The sequence below is a fragment of the Penicillium subrubescens genome, assembly GCF_028828155.1.
Source record: "Penicillium subrubescens strain IBT 31985 chromosome Unknown utg000007l_segment0_segment0, whole genome shotgun sequence".
Taxonomy (NCBI): domain Eukaryota; kingdom Fungi; phylum Ascomycota; class Eurotiomycetes; order Eurotiales; family Aspergillaceae; genus Penicillium; species Penicillium subrubescens.
The window spans coordinates 2,397,667-2,415,716 of NW_026643157.1; the positions used below are offsets into that span (position 1 = coordinate 2,397,667).

The 18,050-nt window shown below is 51.3% G+C and overlaps 6 protein-coding genes across 6 annotated transcripts; 4 read left to right on the top strand and 2 right to left on the bottom strand.

The window, feature by feature from the left end:
* Positions 1 to 345: 345 nt before the first annotated feature.
* On the bottom strand, positions 346 to 3,414 carry N7473_010640 (thioredoxin domain-containing protein). Its single transcript, XM_057156579.1, has 4 exons — positions 3,065 to 3,414; positions 2,881 to 2,998; positions 1,310 to 2,815; positions 346 to 1,254 (listed from the first exon to the last, which is right to left on the bottom strand). The coding sequence occupies exons 1-4, from the start codon at positions 3,137 to 3,139 to the stop codon at positions 614 to 616; spliced, it is 2,340 nt and encodes a 779-aa protein (XP_057005234.1). The 5' UTR covers positions 3,140 to 3,414; the 3' UTR covers positions 346 to 613.
* A 196-nt stretch (positions 3,415 to 3,610) lies between these two features.
* On the bottom strand, positions 3,611 to 5,057 carry N7473_010641 (WD40 repeat domain-containing protein). The gene is made up of 4 exons (XM_057156580.1): positions 4,964 to 5,057; positions 4,726 to 4,891; positions 4,019 to 4,666; positions 3,611 to 3,959 (listed from the first exon to the last, which is right to left on the bottom strand). Exons 1-4 carry the CDS (start codon positions 5,002 to 5,004, stop codon positions 3,711 to 3,713), a joined length of 1,104 nt encoding a protein of 367 aa, XP_057005235.1. The 5' UTR covers positions 5,005 to 5,057; the 3' UTR covers positions 3,611 to 3,710.
* Positions 5,058 to 5,330: 273 nt separating this feature from the next.
* N7473_010642 (uncharacterized protein) lies at positions 5,331 to 7,390 on the top strand (the record flags this gene model as incomplete). The annotated part of the gene is made up of 4 exons (XM_057156581.1): positions 5,331 to 5,353; positions 5,422 to 5,457; positions 5,513 to 5,759; positions 6,017 to 7,390. The coding sequence occupies 4 exons, from the start codon at positions 5,331 to 5,333 to the stop codon at positions 7,388 to 7,390; spliced, it is 1,680 nt and encodes a 559-aa protein (XP_057005236.1).
* A 1,208-nt stretch (positions 7,391 to 8,598) lies between these two features.
* Positions 8,599 to 9,909, top strand: N7473_010643 (uncharacterized protein; the record flags this gene model as incomplete). The annotated part of the gene is made up of 6 exons (XM_057156582.1): positions 8,599 to 8,733; positions 8,791 to 8,873; positions 8,931 to 9,075; positions 9,128 to 9,163; positions 9,218 to 9,809; positions 9,869 to 9,909. The coding sequence occupies 6 exons, from the start codon at positions 8,599 to 8,601 to the stop codon at positions 9,907 to 9,909; spliced, it is 1,032 nt and encodes a 343-aa protein (XP_057005237.1).
* A 3,468-nt stretch (positions 9,910 to 13,377) lies between these two features.
* Positions 13,378 to 15,740, top strand: N7473_010644 (sugar porter family MFS transporter; the record flags this gene model as incomplete). The annotated part of the gene is made up of 9 exons (XM_057156583.1): positions 13,378 to 13,524; positions 13,617 to 13,993; positions 14,058 to 14,695; positions 14,745 to 14,902; positions 14,958 to 15,058; positions 15,114 to 15,247; positions 15,302 to 15,361; positions 15,415 to 15,507; positions 15,586 to 15,740. 9 exons carry the CDS (start codon positions 13,378 to 13,380, stop codon positions 15,738 to 15,740), a joined length of 1,863 nt encoding a protein of 620 aa, XP_057005238.1.
* A 686-nt stretch (positions 15,741 to 16,426) lies between these two features.
* On the top strand, positions 16,427 to 17,743 carry N7473_010645 (NADH:flavin oxidoreductase/NADH oxidase; the record flags this gene model as incomplete). Its single annotated transcript, XM_057156584.1, has 1 exon — positions 16,427 to 17,743. One exon carries the CDS (start codon positions 16,427 to 16,429, stop codon positions 17,741 to 17,743), a length of 1,317 nt encoding a protein of 438 aa, XP_057005239.1.
* Between the last annotated feature and the right edge of the window lie 307 nt (positions 17,744 to 18,050).

Consider the following 18,050-nt stretch of genomic DNA (forward strand, 5'->3'; position numbering starts at 1 on the left):
CTCGCCAAGTCTCCAAGAACTTCCCAAGAGCGCCACAAACTGGCCGTGTTGAATTTGATGAGTAGCTAGTCTTGGTAATGGAAAATGTCGAATCAGATAATGAGAAGAAAAAGCCACATTGATCGGGGCTGTGATCAAAGATGCTGCTCGCTTAAACTGTAGCTTATGGTATGCACGAGGCATACAATCGTAGGTACTCCTGTGACTATGAAGACGTTACTGTACTCCGTTTTATTCTACATTGTTAGCTAGACGACAGAGAAGTCATATTGAGTAGGTTTCTGGTCTAGTGATAATATTTGAATTTGCGTTCTCTCCAATTCTTATCATGGACTACAGGACGTTCTCCATATCATAGGCACAACTTAACATATTGAAGGAGATGCCATGTCAGGCTAGTTACATTTCTATTCCATCTACCAACCTCTACCAAGAGCATTCAATTTGGTCCGCCCAAGAGTGACCCCGGCATTCACCCAAGAAACACGAGGACCCCGTTGTCCAGCGCAAGTATCACAAACAATGACCAAAAAAAAGTACTCCAAATGAATCAAGAGTATACCCACCAAATCCAAACAATCAAAAGTAACAAGAAAAAAGATAGATGATCACTCTAAATATCCACGATTCTACATCGCCCCGCCTCACAGATCAACAGCTGGTTCTTAGCGGGATCACCAGCTTTCAAGTCCTTGAACAGAGAGTTCCGAGACTTGAGCCAGAAGGACTGGTTACCCACAAAGTCCTTCAGATGTGAAGGTCGGATATCGACCAGTGAGGCAACGGCGAGAGTTGGGCATAGGCCGGCACCAGCCTCGGCCCGGACTCGCTGCACGATGAGGTCACGCGCTACCATGGGCTCGTCATTTCGACTGAGGAGGCTTTCACCGCGGCTGGCAGTTGATGGGGAGATTTCAGCGGTGCTGAATACGCCAGTCACGGTGCGAGTGCCAATCTGTAGTCCCACAATAACGTCAAGCAGTCCGACGAAAAGGAACGGGTGCTGCATGATTTCAACTGCAAAGGAGTTGCAGGTCTGTCGTGCGAGGGTACGGTAGCTATCCTCTTCGACCAGGGCTGCCAGGCGCAGCAAGTTGCGGGCAATAACGGCATTAACGGATGGTGTAGCTGACTCGGTGCCGGTCTTCAATCGGAAGAGAGGACCGGGCATGCCAGGAGTCATCTCGGACGAGGTATTATAATATCCAGAAGACGTGACGTCTGTCTTGGACAGGAAGTACTCATTAAGATATTCTGTGCAAAACAGTCAGTTATTGTAGCATCATCAACGAGAAACAGGTGGCCTTACTTTGAAGACGCTCAGCAAATTGAAGATAGCTGTCGTCAAAGGTCGCCTCGTACATATCGAGTAGGCCGCTCGTCAGGTATGCATAGTCATCGGCAAAGCCAGGAGTGTCACCGCGGCTGCCATCCCGCCAGATGCGCCACAGCTTTCCTGTGGCCTTGTCAAACAGATGATCCTTGATAAAGCTGATAGCACGAGAAGCGGCCTCGCGGCACTGCAACGCCTTGGAACTCTCAATCTCTCCAAATAAGACGCTGCACTTGGCCAGCGCGCCGATCGCCAGTCCATTCCACGCAACAATGATTTTATCGTCTAGATCAGGCCAGCCTCTTGTTTTCTCACGGTGGTCACGGAGCTTTTGCTTGCCACCCTTAATTATCTTGACCACCTCTTCTTCGCTTAGCCCAAATTCCTTGGCGAGCTTGCTTGGCGTGGCTTGGATAGATAAAACGTTTTGGTTCATGAACTCGTCATGCGGATCATGTTCGGCAGCAACGTTCCCATCTGGAAGCACACCCCAGTGACGTGCACACACTGGACCGTCTCGCGGACCCAGAACCTGTGTGAGCTCCTTGAGCGACCAGACGTAGAAAGCACCTTCTCGCTTTTCGGTATCGTTGGAACTAGGGTAGCTATCTGCATCCTCCGAGGAATGGAATCCTCCGGTCGGCGACTGCAGCGGGGTGGTCGTCAAGTAAGCAGCCAAGTCATAGACGGCACCCAGCAGTTCAGGGTCATGGGTGAATCGGAACGCATCCACATATACATCCAACAGCTGTGCTTGATCATATAACATCTTTTCAAAATGCGGCAGGCTCCAGTCTGCCGTGACACTATATCGGGAAAATCCATGCCCAATATGGTCCCGAATGCCACCCCGAGCCATGTTCACCAGAGTTGTGACGGCCATGGTGGTCGCTTTCTCGCACTCTTCTTGTCCAACGATATCCCGGATCTGCTTCGGGTATGCGCCCAGTCGCAGCAAAAAGCTAAGATTAGAAGGGGTGGGAAATTTGGGCGCTCGACCAAAGCCACCGTTGATGGAGTCATATCGCGATACAAAGTGCTGATAAGCCTCTTCCAAAAGTTCAATGTCCAGATCTTCATCATCCTCACGGCCAGTGGGCTGAGAGTGGGTTCCTTCTTCGGCAAACTCCCTCAACTGTTTCGTGATATCCTTGGCGCTCTCCAAGCAGCGCTGTTGCTGTGTCTGCCAGACATCGCTCAATTTTTCCAAAATTTCCACAAAACCTGTTGTGCCTGGGCCTTGAGATGTGCTGGAACTTGGACCTGGCCAGTATGTTCCACCAAAGACAGGCTCAAGCTCCGGGGTAAGGAAGACGTTCAACGGCCAGCCGCCTGAGCCGGTAGTCGCTTGGACGTAGTTCATATAGATGTCGTCAATATCCGGGCGCTCCTCCCGATCGACCTTAATTGGGACAAATGACTCGTTGAGAATTGTCGCGACTTCGGGGGACATGAACGACTCTTTCTCCATGACATGGCACCCTACAAATCGTTAATACACTTGGCCAGCTATCTGCCGAGAATCTTAGACCCGATCGGTCACATACAATGGCAAGCCGAATACCCAATGCTGAGAAATATCATCCGATTATGCTTCTGAGCAAGCTCGATGGCCTCTGCGTCCCAGAGCTGCCATGCGACGGGGTTGTTCATGTGCGCCCGCACCTAGTTGACCGTTAGCGTCCCGCGGCTCCTTGCAAGGGCAGGGCAGGCATAGTCGGCGAATCTCACGTATGGCGATCTGCTCTGTTGCAGGCGGTTGACCATCTTCGGTCCCGCTTCCGATATATCGTGCTGCGACTGCATGCTCGGCGAAGCTTTTGAGGCGAGATTTCGAAAGTCTGCGGGGTGAATTTCCACCACGTTATCTCTCGGCCCAAGTCGGAGGTGCTAACGGAATCCGGCAAGATTGGGTCCGAGCTAAGACGGACCAGATACTACCCCGCGTCCGAGTCTAATTACCAAGGGCAATTCGAGGATGAATGGCGAGATGTGAGGAAGGTCTCACAGGGGTTAGGCGGGTGTCCAAGGGCCGGAAGTGGGGGTAAATGCAGCCAGGGAGGTCGGGGCTCAGCTTGGGGAGTGGGTTGGAGGTGCTTTGGGGGTGATTTGGTCGATTTGGTCGATTTGGAGGGGGAAAGTACGGGAGATCGGCCCCATACGTCACCATGTGTCGAGCTGGTCACGTGTCTATACTCATCTGGTCAGATTTTGTGTTTACTAGAGTGGAAGTCTATGCTCTAGAGTGTAGCAAGGATCTGACCCAGAAGGGAAAATAGCAAGGCATCTCTGTGAGCTTAGGACTCTGTCAATGTTTTTTAACACACTATATCATGCACGTCTTCATATCTTAGTCTGGGGTATCATAACGCAATGTCTAATCATCACCCATCAACTCAGCCAACTCCCGCTCCTCCTCTTCTGTGAGCATGGGTTCAGCATTCGGTTCTTCCTCTTCCGTGGGGCCATTTTTAGCCAAGTCCACGGCCTGCTGCAGTTCTTCGGGCCGAAGAGACCATTGCCGAATGGTGCCATCAATGGCCACACTAACAACAGTTGACCCAACCAGTGCCAGGCCAGTAACTTCTTCAAAATGGCCCGAGAAGGTGTGATGAAGTTGACCAGTCTAGCATGATATTAATATGCGTTCATCACTAATTGCAAGGACAGGATCGAACGACTTACCGATCGATTCCATACTCGAACTTCCTCGTCGCGACAGGCAGTTACCACCCAGCCTCCAGCCTCATAGACAAGGATATCTCGCACAAAATCAGGATGCTCCAAGGTGAGGTTAGCCTTCCAGCTATCAGCTCGTACCAAGCACTTTGCCGTCTTATCAGCGGACGCGGTCCACATATCACCATCTGCATCAAAGAAGAGCTTGTTCACACTGGTTTCGTGTGGAAGAAGGGGCTCGGCCTCGTCGCCTCCACCAACGAGCTTGAATTGACGGATTTCTCGATCACTTCCAGCACTGAAGACAGTCGTCTGATCTTCCTCCGTCTCGGGGTCAATGTGAAGGTCCAAGATACCGCGGAGGTGGCCCTTGAATGTCTCGGTCCGCTCGCCGCTGGCAATGTCGAAGACAAACATTTTGGCGTCCGCACCCCCGGAGATCAGCACATCCTGGCCCTGAAGCCTCGCACTAATCACAGACTTGACAAAGTCACTGTGTCCTTCGTACCTCTGCCGAGGCTGTCGGGAGACCACGTCCCAGCTCCAGATGGTCTTATCCCAGCAGCCGGCAAACAGCAGCTTTCCGTCAGGGCTGAGACATAGGCTTGTCAATGGAGCTTCGGGGCCCTTGTAGAGGGCTGCAGTCTCACCTGTCTGTAAATAGTATTAGTCACCGGTTTCTCTGTACTCTGAAGCTGAAGTTGAGTACATACCGCCAACACGACCCTCCTCACCACGCCACTACTTTGCGCAACATAAACGGATCCTTGATTCCAAGGGTCTGGGTAGACAGCTAGAATCTTGCTCTGTGTCTTGATGGGATTGCCATTGTCATTTTTGGACTTGGCTTCTTTCCGCTCCTGGTCATCTAAGGCAGCACTGCAAGTAAGGAGGGGGAGTCAGTACGGAATGTGATATATCGAGAGGTACTAGAGTAGTAATTGTTCTCACGAGGTCTGGAAGAAGTGATCACGGTTTGAAGAGGTCGTCATCTTAGAAACCAAAGCTCTCTCTTGATTGTCTCTTTCTCTTCACTATCCACGGGGTTAAAGGAAGGTTGAATCTCTCACAAAAAACAGCTTCCGATTCACCACCCGGAGAACTGCTCACCGAGCTTCTGCCGCCTGCCGTAGCCCGAATCCACCAAAACCACCAGAGTTTGCTTCTTCTCTCTTCTCTTCCCTTCCCATCTTACCCACTTTCCTCCACGTCACTCGATTTCCTCCACCCCTCCTTCGTCCTGCGTCCGCGCTTTCCCTTCGCCTCGATTTTCCTTCACTCTTCACACTCGTTGCGCGATTCCGCGCCCCCCGCCAAGATGGATATGAACCATTTGATAGGGTCAGTCACCTGCAGCTCCCGGGCGGAACCAGGGTTTATGTGGCTGGGCTGGAGTTAACATTTCGCAGTCAGCGTTTCAACTTGATCTCCAAGAGTGAGATTCGGTGAGTCCTCCGCATTACTGTCAATGCCACGAGCTCGTTGCTTACTATCTCCCAGCTATGTCGGTACCCTTCATGAGATCAACCCCGAGGCGTCCACGATAGCACTCGAGAATGTGCAGTCCTTCGGCACTGAGGGCCGCCGCAAGAACCCAGCGGAGGAGGTTCCTCCCTCTTCCACTGTCTACGAATACATTGTTTTCCGTGGCAGCGATGTGAGCGACATCAGCATCGCCGACGAGGAGACTAAGGAGAACACACAGCAAGAGCCTCCTCGGGTTCCTGATGACCCTGCTATCCTTGGTGTAAGTTGCTATGTCCTTTGGTTCTCTGATTCTTTTCGCACCTGCACCTCGCGCCCATCATCAGCCTGTCCGCTCCATCGCGGTCGGTCAATTGATCATATGATGAAATATATTCGGATGTAAACTCACAGACCTGTTCGGAATGCGCAAAACCGTGTCGATATTTCCGTTGCCTTCCTTCTGATTGATCAATCTCCTCTCATGTTCATTGCTGCTCGTGCTTTTTTTTCGGCCTACTGACTCGGAGACAATTATAGAACATGTCGCGACCTGGTCCTGTGCCGAATCCTCCGATGGGATCTTCCGCCCCAGGCCTCCCTCCTCAACCATCCTCACAACCCCCGCAGGGAGCTCAGCAGACGCCTCCCGGATACCCCCCACAGCAGCCTTTCCCGCAGCAAGGATTCTACCCACCCTATGGACAACGCTTCAATGGGCCCCCACCTCCGTTCCCTCCTGGCCCTGGTGGTCCTGGCGGCTTTCCCGGCAACATGCCTTATGGCGCTCCTCCTCCAGGCTGGTTCCCTCCTCCTGGCCATGGCTTCCCTCCCGGAGGACCTGGCCAGTTCCCTCCCCAGATGCCCCATGGTACACCTGGACAACCACCTCAGCAGCGCCCAGGTCCTCCCGGTGTGCCCACTCCTCAGACTACGTCCGAGCTGCCCGGTGGAGACCAGAAGCCCACCAGCCGCAATGCGACCCCCGCCGCTCAAAATGCGCCCACTCCACCCGTTGAGTCTAAGCCTACTGTAGCGGAGGCCGTGCACGGATCCGGACCTGCTGCCGCAGCTCAGAAGAGCGGCCGCGTTATGCCAGCTATCCCAATGGCTGCGCCACGACCTGTCGCTCCTCCCCACAGTGTTGCTCCAGTCGATGCCACCGCTGCAGCCTCTCAGGCCGTTGCGGCAGCGATGGCCAAGCTGCCTCAGCCCGGTGCTCAGAAGAAGCCCGGCCAGGATGCCTCGGTTGACGCTCTTTCTCGCAAGATGAACGATATGCAACCCTACGGTGGTCCTCGTGCTCCTCGCGGTGGTCACCAACAGCACCAGCAGCACCCGCATCACCCTCACCACCCCCAGCATCAGCATCAGCAGCACCCTCGTGGCGGTCGTGGCGGCGTTCGCGCTCCATCCAAGAAGATCGAAGTTCCCGAGTCCGACTATGACTTTGCGACTGCCAATGCCAAGTTCAACAAGCAGGATCTGATCAAGGAGGCTATTGCCACCGGGTCCCCTGCCGCTGACGCCGAGTCCCACGATGTTGCCCACCAGCCCGAGGCTGAGGTCAATGATCCTGCAGCCGCAACTTCCCACAACCTTTACAATCGCTCTGCCTCTTTCTTCGACAACATCTCCAGTGAGGCTCGTGACCGCGAGGAGAACACCAACCGCGTTGGCGGCCGTGAATGGCGCGGTGAGGAGGAGAAGCGCAACATTGAAACCTTTGGCCAAGGTAGCGTTGACGGCTATCGTGGCCGTGGACGTGGCGGCTATGGTCGTGGTGGACGCGGTGGCCGTGGCTATGGAGGTCGCGGTCGCGGCTTCAACAACAACCGTGGCTATGGTGGCCGTGGTGGTTCTCGCGGCGGTCGTCCTCCTTCGCAATCCACCGGCGTGCCCTCGCAGGTTTAAATCAGGCCATCTCTCCCATTTCGCATTTTCCTAAATGATTGCTATGTCTTTTTCCTTTTTTTTTTTTTTTCTGTCTCTTCACCTTGTGGGTTATCCAAACCTATGAGCGAAACGATTGATCATGCTTGAATCTTTTTCGTCTCTTCGGCGCAATGGGAATGAAATCATGGAACTGGGCATTCTGGGATGGCAATACGACAATATCTTTTTTTTTTCTTCTGCGACAGGCAACTGGTGTTTTACGTCCACGTCCTTTGTTTTCTGCCTTTCCGATCTCTTTTTTTCTGTCAAGCATACCCCCCTCTTCAGCGTCGACTCCTGATATCCAATATTTCTGGGTGGATATCTCACACTTTTTGTGTGATGGCTTTTCAAGCAAGTGATACGATGTGAGGAGACTCGAATGTGCTCAATGCCAATCTGGGACACAAGCGCATGGTTCTTCGGTTAAGGTCGGCTATTGGTCTAAGGGCCAGTCCGTTTTCAATGCAAATGTATCATAACCATACTTTTGGAGGATAGCTCCAGCAAAACAAAGAAAAAGAGGACCGCTTTGGTCTATTCACCAATGTACCTGTAAATCTGTATGTACATGGTGTCTTGTAAAATTGATCAAGCTTTTTAGCTGCAAGGTTACATGAAGCTAGTGTTACCTGTTCTTCTTAACATGCCTGTTATCTCCGGTCAGACAAGGTGCGGATTTGTCTGCCAAATGTGGGACGTCATCCTAGTGGAGAGAAAATGCGGAGAAGCTTCCAGGCCACGCATCCACTCAGGTTGATTCAAGTCGTCTGCAAGCAACACGTAAGATGATGTTCGTAGTCCCAGGGACATGGATGATAACCACCAGACCTGTTGAGAAGATAGAATATGAACTTATGAGTATATCACCATTTCGACTCCTCTAGAACCTTGACAAATACAGACTTTGCAAGTATACTATGGAATAACCCCGACCTATCTACATCCTCGGCAGGAAGCTCTGAGCGAAGAACCAGCCCTCTTCTCCCCGCACTCCATAGCCGATCGATCCACTCGTCCCATATAAACGAGTCGGTTGTAGCTTCCCAGTCTCCTGGACCAACTGAATTTGAGTTCATGCTTCCCTTGATCCGTTCAGATATTTTACCACGATGGCGTCTGGAACTTCTTCCAAGAGACTCTCTGCGATATCTGCTCATATAGATCAGAGGATATTATCCGATACAATGACTGAGACTGCTCAAGCTCCAGACCAGCTACCCTGGAACCCCAATTGTACCAGGTTTCCGTCGCGGAAGGATTTGCCTCAGCTGCCGGGTGCGCCTGAGGGTGCGGCTTGGGTGTGGGGAGAAGATGATCAGGTATAGCCGACAATGGACAGTTGCAGTTGAAGGCAACCGCTAACGAAAGTGGAACAGCTGGGACGATTGAACCTTTTGACACCGCAGCGGGTCAAGGCGTCCGCGCAAGAGATCCTCACAGGAGAGATGGTGCGACTCGAGTATGTCACGAGAAAGCCTGGAGATACATCGGTGGGATTGGACTGACTGTTCAATAGTCTTCCTCTTAATGTGCCCGAGAAGCCTGCGTTCAATCGCGAAACCTTCCAGCATAGCTACAAGACCATCGCTGAAGATATCTCATATGATGACTGCTACTCTCTCAATACTCAGAGTGGCACTCAATGGGACGGCTTCCGCCATGTAAGTCATTGGCAAGCAGGAATTACTCGCTCAAACACTGATTACAATCTAGTTCTCCCACATTCCAACCAAGCTGTTCTATAACAAGGTAATACCTCAGTGCGCCTCTTCCTACTTTCAAAAAGCTAATCCCTTCTTATAGGCCACAAGCAAAGACTTCTTCGGCGAAAACCCAAACCTCCGTTGCAGCATCCACCACTGGGCAGACCACGGCATCGCCGGCCGAGGCATCCTCCTCGACTACCGCCACTACGCCCTAACCCACAACAAGCCCTACGACCCATACACATCCCACGCCATCACACTAGATGACCTAAAAGCCTGCGCCGCCTCCCAAGGCCTCGACATCCGCCCCGAATCCGAGGGAGGCGACATCCGCGTCGGTGATTTCCTACTAATCCGCTCCGGCTTCGTCGAGAAGTACCACCAGATTAGCCCAGAGGAGCGCTACACAGCGGCGACACGTACTCACGATGATCTGGCCTTTGCAGGCGTCTCCCGTGACCAGGCTGTTCGGGACTGGCTGCATGATTGTTACTTTGCGGGTGTGGCGGGTGATTCGCCGACGTTTGAGGTTTGGCCTGTTCCTCAGATGGACTTTTTGCATCAGAGTCTGTTGGCGCTTTGGGGTTGTCCGATTGGTGAGATGTGGGATTTGGAGAGATTGGCTGAGAAGTGTCGGGAGCGGGGGAAGTGGACTTTTTTCATGACGAGTGCGCCTGCGAATATGCCTGGTAAGAACTTGAATCTTGATCTTTGTTTGGTAGGATGCTAATCATGAGTGGTCTGACAGGAGGGGTTGGCAGCCATGCAAATGCTACTGCTATTTTGTAGATAGTATCGGATTTGTATCAATGAAACTGGATTTGAAATCAATGTATGAAGTCAATCTAATTCAAAGTGCCAAGTCTTTTAGATGCTTTGCAAAAATGCCAACCACATTAATTGAATGTCACAACAACAACCTCGCTGTCTGGCACAACCACTGTAGCCTGGCCATTCTTTACCTTCGCAGTCACTTGAATGATATTTCCAGTAGGAAAATATGCTAATCCTCGATCAATCTATAAAGTTTACATCCTAAACCTTCCTATCTATCTCTATTTTATACATACCAAAAATGCTAAGTACCTCTCAGCTAGGGAGAATTAGACAACGATGAGGTCAGGTTCCATCGACAAGACAATATCGTATACCCAAAATGAATAAATGAAGTGTCGTCTAACAAGATAATACTAGAATACTATTTCTAGAACCAATAACCGTAACCCCAAGACCCAAAACACCTGAACGACTCGCTTGGCGGCCGGCCTACTCCCGTAGATCTCAATATTAGCCGCATGGCTTAGCTTAGCTTTTGTAGATCGATATTAGCCGGAGCATCGTGACAACACTACGGCGATCAGCCGAGGCGAAACATAGCTTGCAGGGAACGACTTGCGGCAACGTCAAGCGGATCTGAAAACGTGATTGGCAGGGTTAGCTCTTGGGCCCGGTATTTCTTGAATCGGCCCCTGCTTGGCGGATCCCAGTCCTGGACTGGAGCTAAGCTTGGGGGCGGATAGCTGCATCTTTAATTAGACTGCTAGGGAATCATTGCTGTGGTAGGTGTATGGCCGGTGGTCGAGTCCTACTGTATGTACATCAAGTTTCTTGTTGTGTGACTTCCACATGAGCGTCTGGATAGCTCTAATATTGCTCTGCTGCTTCAATTATACATGAGCAGGCAACTAAGGGTATGTTCGATGATAATATCTAGTAACGATACCCAGTATTCAATGCAGGATGCTGGATATCAGATCAAAGGGCCTAATTGCTTGATTTACAAGGATAGTTGAAGCGGTCTAACTCAATAGGGCATCAGTGTTATTATTAGTGCTCAAGTCGGTATACCGAGGTCCATGGTAACTCATTGGCTTCTATGAAATCGTATGTAGGGTACTGTCTACTATGCTGCCTTCAATTGTTCGGCCTTCTATCTTTCCCGACCACCGACCGAAAAGTAAACCGTGATTCTCCGATTTTCGGCTTTGAGCCACTCGGCTACACCGAGTCCATTTCATACTATAAGCGGGGCAACTGTTAGAGTGATATATGCGACCGCATGAAGCCAGGCTAGTTAAGAATAATGGAGCATGAAGGCGACGCATGCGAAAGAGATTAGGAGTCGGTCAACTTCGAAATGTGGAGACGGACTAAAAACTAGGCCTCCCACACCGACGCGTCACAAGTTTCTGGCCTGATTAGAATCCTCGCGACAGATTTTAAAGGTTTCCAATTAGTTTTAAAATGATACATGATTTCGGGTTTGGTAGAGAGACAACCACTTATAAGAACCGAGAAACCCCTGACAAATTGATGATAACAGAAGCCGAATGAGATCAGTCCATCAATCAGTACTTGGAGATACTGACAATACAGTACTTTCTCATTGGGCTGCTTGACTCATACGATTCAAGAGCTATCCATTTCAAACAGACGCCTAAGACGATGTTTTATTAGTTTTTCTTGAACCTTCCAGTCACTTAGGATTATTGACTGATGCTTATTCCCAGCTAAGAATATTGGCGAGGACTTGATGTTGGTGCCTGAGGCATAGATGAGTGTAGATCCCTTCCTGGTCCTGATTCTTTCGATCGTGGTTTCTCTAAAACGCTTCCTTCTCCGGAATTTCCCCGCTGGGGGAACTGCGGAGATACCCTGAACCTTCTCAAGGACTAGAGCAGTTGATAGAAAGGTATCCGGATTTGGTAGGTGGGATGCGCCCGGATTAATAAAGAAGAAGAGCCAGACCCCCGAAGCCGGTCCTGTATTTCTCCCGGGTAAACCGAGGACAATTTCTGATGATGTATGTACTGAACTGTCCTCCCTAAACCATAACCAGCAAAGCACATGGCATGACCAGTCACCTGTTACCCACCAATTGAGGGGCATTAATAGTCCCAGCTAAGGAAAAGGTGCATGGCCAAAGACGTCAGTGGGACATCGGATTTATCCCTTGCTGTTGATGTATACTTGATTTCAAATGTAACCTAAGTTCAGCCACCAAGCCACGTTGAAACGCCTATCTGCCGGGACCAGCGATCCAACCGAAATCACCAGACTCAAAGCCCATGGGGCTGAAGTTGCCGTGCCGGGGCCGGTCGGGGGTGGTCCATGCTGTGAAATCGTGATCACATCCATGATCAGAGTCAATCGATAGCTCTTTTCTTTTAGACGCAGGTGCAGGAGCATTCAAACGCCCCGTGAATGTGCAGTGTAGCAAAGACCGGGCGTTTGTCGTAGGATTCGATGGAGTCACAGTGTCCCAGTGTTGCTCCACGCCGGAATAGGCCCCCCAGGCAAGTCTCTTAATGACCAATGGAAGGTTCCAGAGATTTGCCCATCCCAAGCTCTTGGCCTCGGACTTGACCTGCACCTGAGCTCATCCTGTTGAATTCTTAACCCCCCCGCATACGCTTTGAGCGCAAGTCAGTGGGGCTGCCGAGGAGGATTCCGTCCAATCCGACACCACATGGCCAGGTGCAGACAGCCATGCAGCCCACGTTTCTCGGGGCGCTGATCGATCAGGAATGTGGATAGACTTTAGATGGATGGAATGTGGTATCGAGATGGGGGGAAGTTTCCCAATTCTGTAATTCCAGATCAGCTTTTTTTTGGCTTTCGACGATATCAATAGACTCTTAGAGCCCCCTCGTAAACAATCCAAACCCTAAAAAACTGGCGCAATTATACAAGGATGGGGGGCGGCCGGTGGCTGACCTTGGCTGACTTGGGCTGACCGGGTCGTGCGGTGATCCTCTTCCAAAGTTTCCCAATAGGCCATCGCTGACCCCAATTCCAGCCCGTGCGGGAAACTGGGGCAAAAGTGAACCTATCCAGTAGGAGTATGCACTAAGGATGGCGCCAGGTGTGACTCTTTTTTTTTTGCTTTCGTTTGGGCCGGATCAGGAGAGTGGAGGAGTGTGGAAGACTAAGCAGTAGTGATTGACGACTGTTTGTGCCTTTTACCCCACGGGGCGTTGGTCAAGGCCGAAGCTTTAAATGCGGTGGAGTCGCCGATTATTTGTTCTTCCCCCACGGGGTTTTTGTGTGCCGACTGAATCACTCGTGGTCAATTGGAAGATTAAGAACAGAAGAGAAGCCTGGTCGTGTTTGCTTTGCTTTTTTTCTCAGAGCTGCATCACCTTTCCTCTTCCACACCTCTCCTCCTCAACTTTCCCCTCACCATCATCTTCCCATTCCCAGCATCATTTTTTGACTGCACATTTTCAACAATTGCCAGATAACTCCTCGCCCATCATGGACGCGAAGGAAAAAGAACTTACTGGCAAGGATCCTTTGGCCCACGATGAGTTCGTGGCTCAGGCTCCTGTGACCACCAAGACCGATGAGCGCCCTCAGTCTGGACACGCGACTGCTCTCAACATCGTCGTCAACCCTCTGAAGGTAAGCTTTGCCAAGATTTCACTCCAAGACGAGCTTGTCGCGCTCCATCAGATAGGCCTCAAAATTCATACTGACCGTTTCTTTCTCTACAGCGCTACCCCAAGGAGCAAGTCTACGAGGATGCTCGTGGATTCGCTGAACTGCACGGTATGTCCGAGCACGCCGACCTGTTTGGCCGTGCTGCCCTGGTTGCTCGCAGCCCCAAGGAGTTCGAGGACCTCGTCGAGCTGCAGGAGGATGAGCGCGATGCCCTGATCTACGAGCGGGACCATAAGTGGCACGGACCGTGGATGCTGTGGTACTCGATCGCGCTGTGTGCCGTTGGCGCTGCTACACAAGGTTGGGATCAGACCGGTTCTAACGGCGCTAACCTGTCGTTCCCCGTGGCGCTGGGTATCAATGGCAAGGGACGTGATGAGTGGATCGTTGGTCTTGTCAACTCTATCATCTTCTTGACTGCTGGTCTCATGTGAGTATCTTTGTGGCTTTCATTCTTTTGGTTCCAGCGGAAACAAAACTAATATTGCTCGCAGTGGTGCTTTCATTGTTGATCCACTTAATCACTACTTGGGTCGTAGAGGTGAAATTTTCCTGACCGCTGCCTGTCTCACTGCTACCCCGATTGGTTCCGGATTCGCAAAGACATGGCAAGGACTATTTGCCGCGCGTTTCATCATGGGTATTGGCATCGGTGCAAAGAATGCTACAGTCCCGATCTACTCGGCGGAGATGGCTCCACACCGAATTCGTGGTGCCTTGGTCATGTTCTGGCAGCTTTGGGTTGTGGCCGGTATCTTCTTGGGTTTCTGTGCCAACGTGATTGTCAAGGACACTGGTGATATCTCTTGGCGTCTGCAACTCGGCTCGGCTTTCATTCCGTCTTTTGTCCTGATGATTGGCATCTTCTTTTGCCCCGAGTCTCCTCGTTGGCTCATGAAGCACGGCAAGCACGCCAAAGCCTTCCGATCTATGTGCAAGCTCCGAGCTCATCCAATCATTGGTGCACGAGACTTTTACTACTCGTGGGTCATTTATGAGGAGGAATTGAAGGAGGCCCGAGGTGCAGGCTACTTCTCCCGTATGCGGGACTTGTTCACCGTGCCTAGAATCCGCCGAGCCAACTACGGTGCTTCGACTGTCATGATTGCACAGCAGATGTGCGGTATTAACAGTATGTGGTCTGTCGTTCTCAGCCCATGGTCCTATCTAACATCTTGCAGTCATCTCGTTCTACAGTTCAACTATCTTCGAGAATGTTGGTTATACCCCAGTCCAGGCCTTGTACGCCTCCCTTGGCTATGGTGCCATCCAGGTCGTGTCAACCATTCCCACACTGTTCCTCATCGACACCAAGGGTCGACGAACTCTGACATTGATTGTAAGTTATTCTTGGCAATACAACTTGGATTTGACTAACAACTTCTCCTATAAAGACCTTCCCTCTGATGTGTATCTTCCTTTTGGCTGCTGGTCTGTCTCTGCTGAATTCAGACGATCACCGCAGCCGAGGAGAGCACATTGGACCTGTTGTCCTGTAAGTTTTCCATGGGGAGTATACAGCCCGGTCCCCGACTAATCTTGTCCCCCAGCTTTGTCTACCTCTTCACCATCTGTTACTCGCTGGGTGAAGGCCCCGTGGCTTTCCAGTACTCCGCCGAAGTTTTCCCCACCATCCAGCGTGAGCAGGGCATGGCCTGGGCCGTGTGCATTAACAACACCTTTGGTAAGATTATGAAGCCTCGAATGATACAGTGATCTTGCTAACAGATTCTGGCAGCTGGTATTCTCAGCTTGACCTTCCCCCGCATGAAGACCGTGATGACTCCCACCGGGGCCTGTAAGTACACCCCCACTGCCTACTCCCGCGATACATTACTAACCCAGTTATAGTCGGCTTCTACGCCGGACTCAATCTTGTCGCGTGGTTCATGATCTTCTGCTTCGTCAGAGAAACCAAGCAGCTTACCCTGGAAGAATTGGACCGTAAGTGAACCAAAAACCCGAACCCGGCATTCAAACTCCCCTGGTCGAATCCCCCACTAACATCTACATCTCCCACAGAGGTCTTCTCCGTCCCCACCAGCAAATTCATCAGCCACGAGCTGACCGTCTGGCTCCCATACTTCATCAAGCGTCATATCTTCCGCCAGAACATCCCCAAGCCGCCGGCGATCATCGCGACTGCCGACGAGGCGGAGGGAAAGGAGACCAACTGAGCTCGCTTGTGTGGACATATAATAATCTTGGAGGATTTAATCGGAGGAAATTGGATAATCGGATGTTTTCTGGGCATGGACTCTTATACTCTCGAGGGTTTAGTTGAAGCCGTCATGGCTTCGTGGTACCTGCTGCCTGCTTGGGGTATCCAGGCTCGCTATCACGGGTATTTGCGTGCCGTCTTGGCTACCTCGTTTCCTTCTTTCGTGATTTGGTAATTCTTCCAATGCTGCCACTTATTTGAAATTTCTATCTCTTCGTGCTTACACATAGTGTATTTATCATATACCCCAATTCGTAGGTCCCAAAAAGTAGCCGTAGCCGATTACCCGGTGCCCCAATTCGGAGAAAGACAAATCCCCTATCCTTAGAGGGGTTCAGTTCGGAGAAGTTGCCGAGTGGGCCTGAAATCTGACCAATTGTCTCTCTGATAACCACGTCCATCCAATAGGCGAGTCGCACGCGAAAGACATTCCTGTAGGGTCATCTCTAAGCTAATTGCTTACCAAGCATGAAAGGTGACCATGGATTTTTGAGAAAGATCTATAAAGACCCTATGAACAACGTCAACGTCGACATTGCCAATTGTTGAGTTACCACATCTTCCTTTTGATCTTTGAGCCGCGGGTGCCTTTCTTCCTATCGCCTATTTCAATTACCACCCACTTTATCCTTACATCCAACCATGGGCTCTCTCGGTAATAATGGGGTCCTCCCTCGAGAAGGCCTACCATATTTCACACCGGCCAATAACGGCGGGGCATCAACATCGCCAACAAGCCCAGAAACACCCACTCTATTCCGACCCCTCCAGATTCGGCAATTAACACTGAAAAACCGAATCATGGTCGCACCCATGTGCATGTACTCCTGCGAATCCGACCCCTCCTCGCCCTCTGTCGGCGCATTAACAGACTACCACATCGCTCACCTCGGCCACCTCGCTCTCAAGGGCGTAGGCCTGGTTATCATCGAGGCAACATCCGTGCAAGCCAATGGTCGTATTTCACCCCATGATTCAGGCCTTTGGCAGCAGGGCACAGAGTCGGAGCAATTCAAGGGTCTGAAGCGCGTTGTGGACTTTGTTCATAGCCAGGGTGCTAAGATTGCGATTCAGCTGGCTCATGCGGGTCGTAAGGCGAGTACGATGCCACCCTGGGTTGCTGCCGAGGCTGGTAAGCGCAGTCTTCGGGCAGAGGAGGCTGCAGGCGGATGGCCGCATGATGTTGTCGGACCGTCTGGTGGTGAGGAACAGATTTGGGCTCCTGGTGATGCGTTCTGGGCTCCTCGCGAACTGAGTACCGCCGAGGTGGAAGATGTAGTCAAGGCGTTTGCGCAAAGTGCCGAGTTGGCTGTCAAGGCTGGCATTGACACGATTGAAATCCACGGCGCACATGGGTATCTTCTCAGTCAATTCTTAAGCCCCGTGACCAACAAGCGCACCGACAAATATGGCGGGTCATTCGAGAACCGAACGCGTCTCCTGCGTGAGGTTGCAGCTGCCATCCGTGCTATTATTCCAGCGGATATGCCTCTATTCCTCCGCATCAGCGCGACGGAGTGGCTTGATGGCAAATTCGAGGGATTCTGGGATATGGAGGAGTCGATCAAACTTGCTAAGATCCTTCCCGATCTGGGAATTGATTTCCTTGATGTTAGCTCCGGGGGAAATCATAAAAATCAGACTATTGAGCCTCACACCAACTACCAGATTGATCTTGCTGGTCGGATCCGGAAAGAAATTCGACAGGCTGGTCAGAAGACTTTGGTCGGGGCTGTGGGATTGATCACGGAGGCTAAGGCCGCGAGTCAACTTGTGCAGGGGTCTGATTTGGATGTGGAAGCGCATACGGCGGAGTCAATGGTGGCAGGCTCGAATGCTCAAGCTGATGCTGTTCTGTTGGCACGCCAGTTCCTCCGTCAGGCTGACTGGGTGTATCACGCGGCAAGGACTCTTGGAGTTAAGATTACTGTGCCTAAGCAGCTAGGTCGGGCTGTTTGAATGGGAGTACATATATACCGGAAAATGTCTGGCAACGCTTGGCGCCCTTCTTCCGTTCTAGTGCTCACCCCCTCGCCGCTTTTGCTCACTGGGTAGAATTGAGCACGCCCCTGATCAGACGGAGCTGCTCAGGGAATCACTAGGGACACCGCAGCTTTTACTAACGTACTCCACGGCCGATCTGGACACACGGCCGAGCTGGACACCCCAAAACACCATACTAAATACTACATTTTGATTCATCGATATTTCAACAACCAGGGGTTCATTTCGATTGAAATTAAAGGTTATACATTTATTAAGCTGC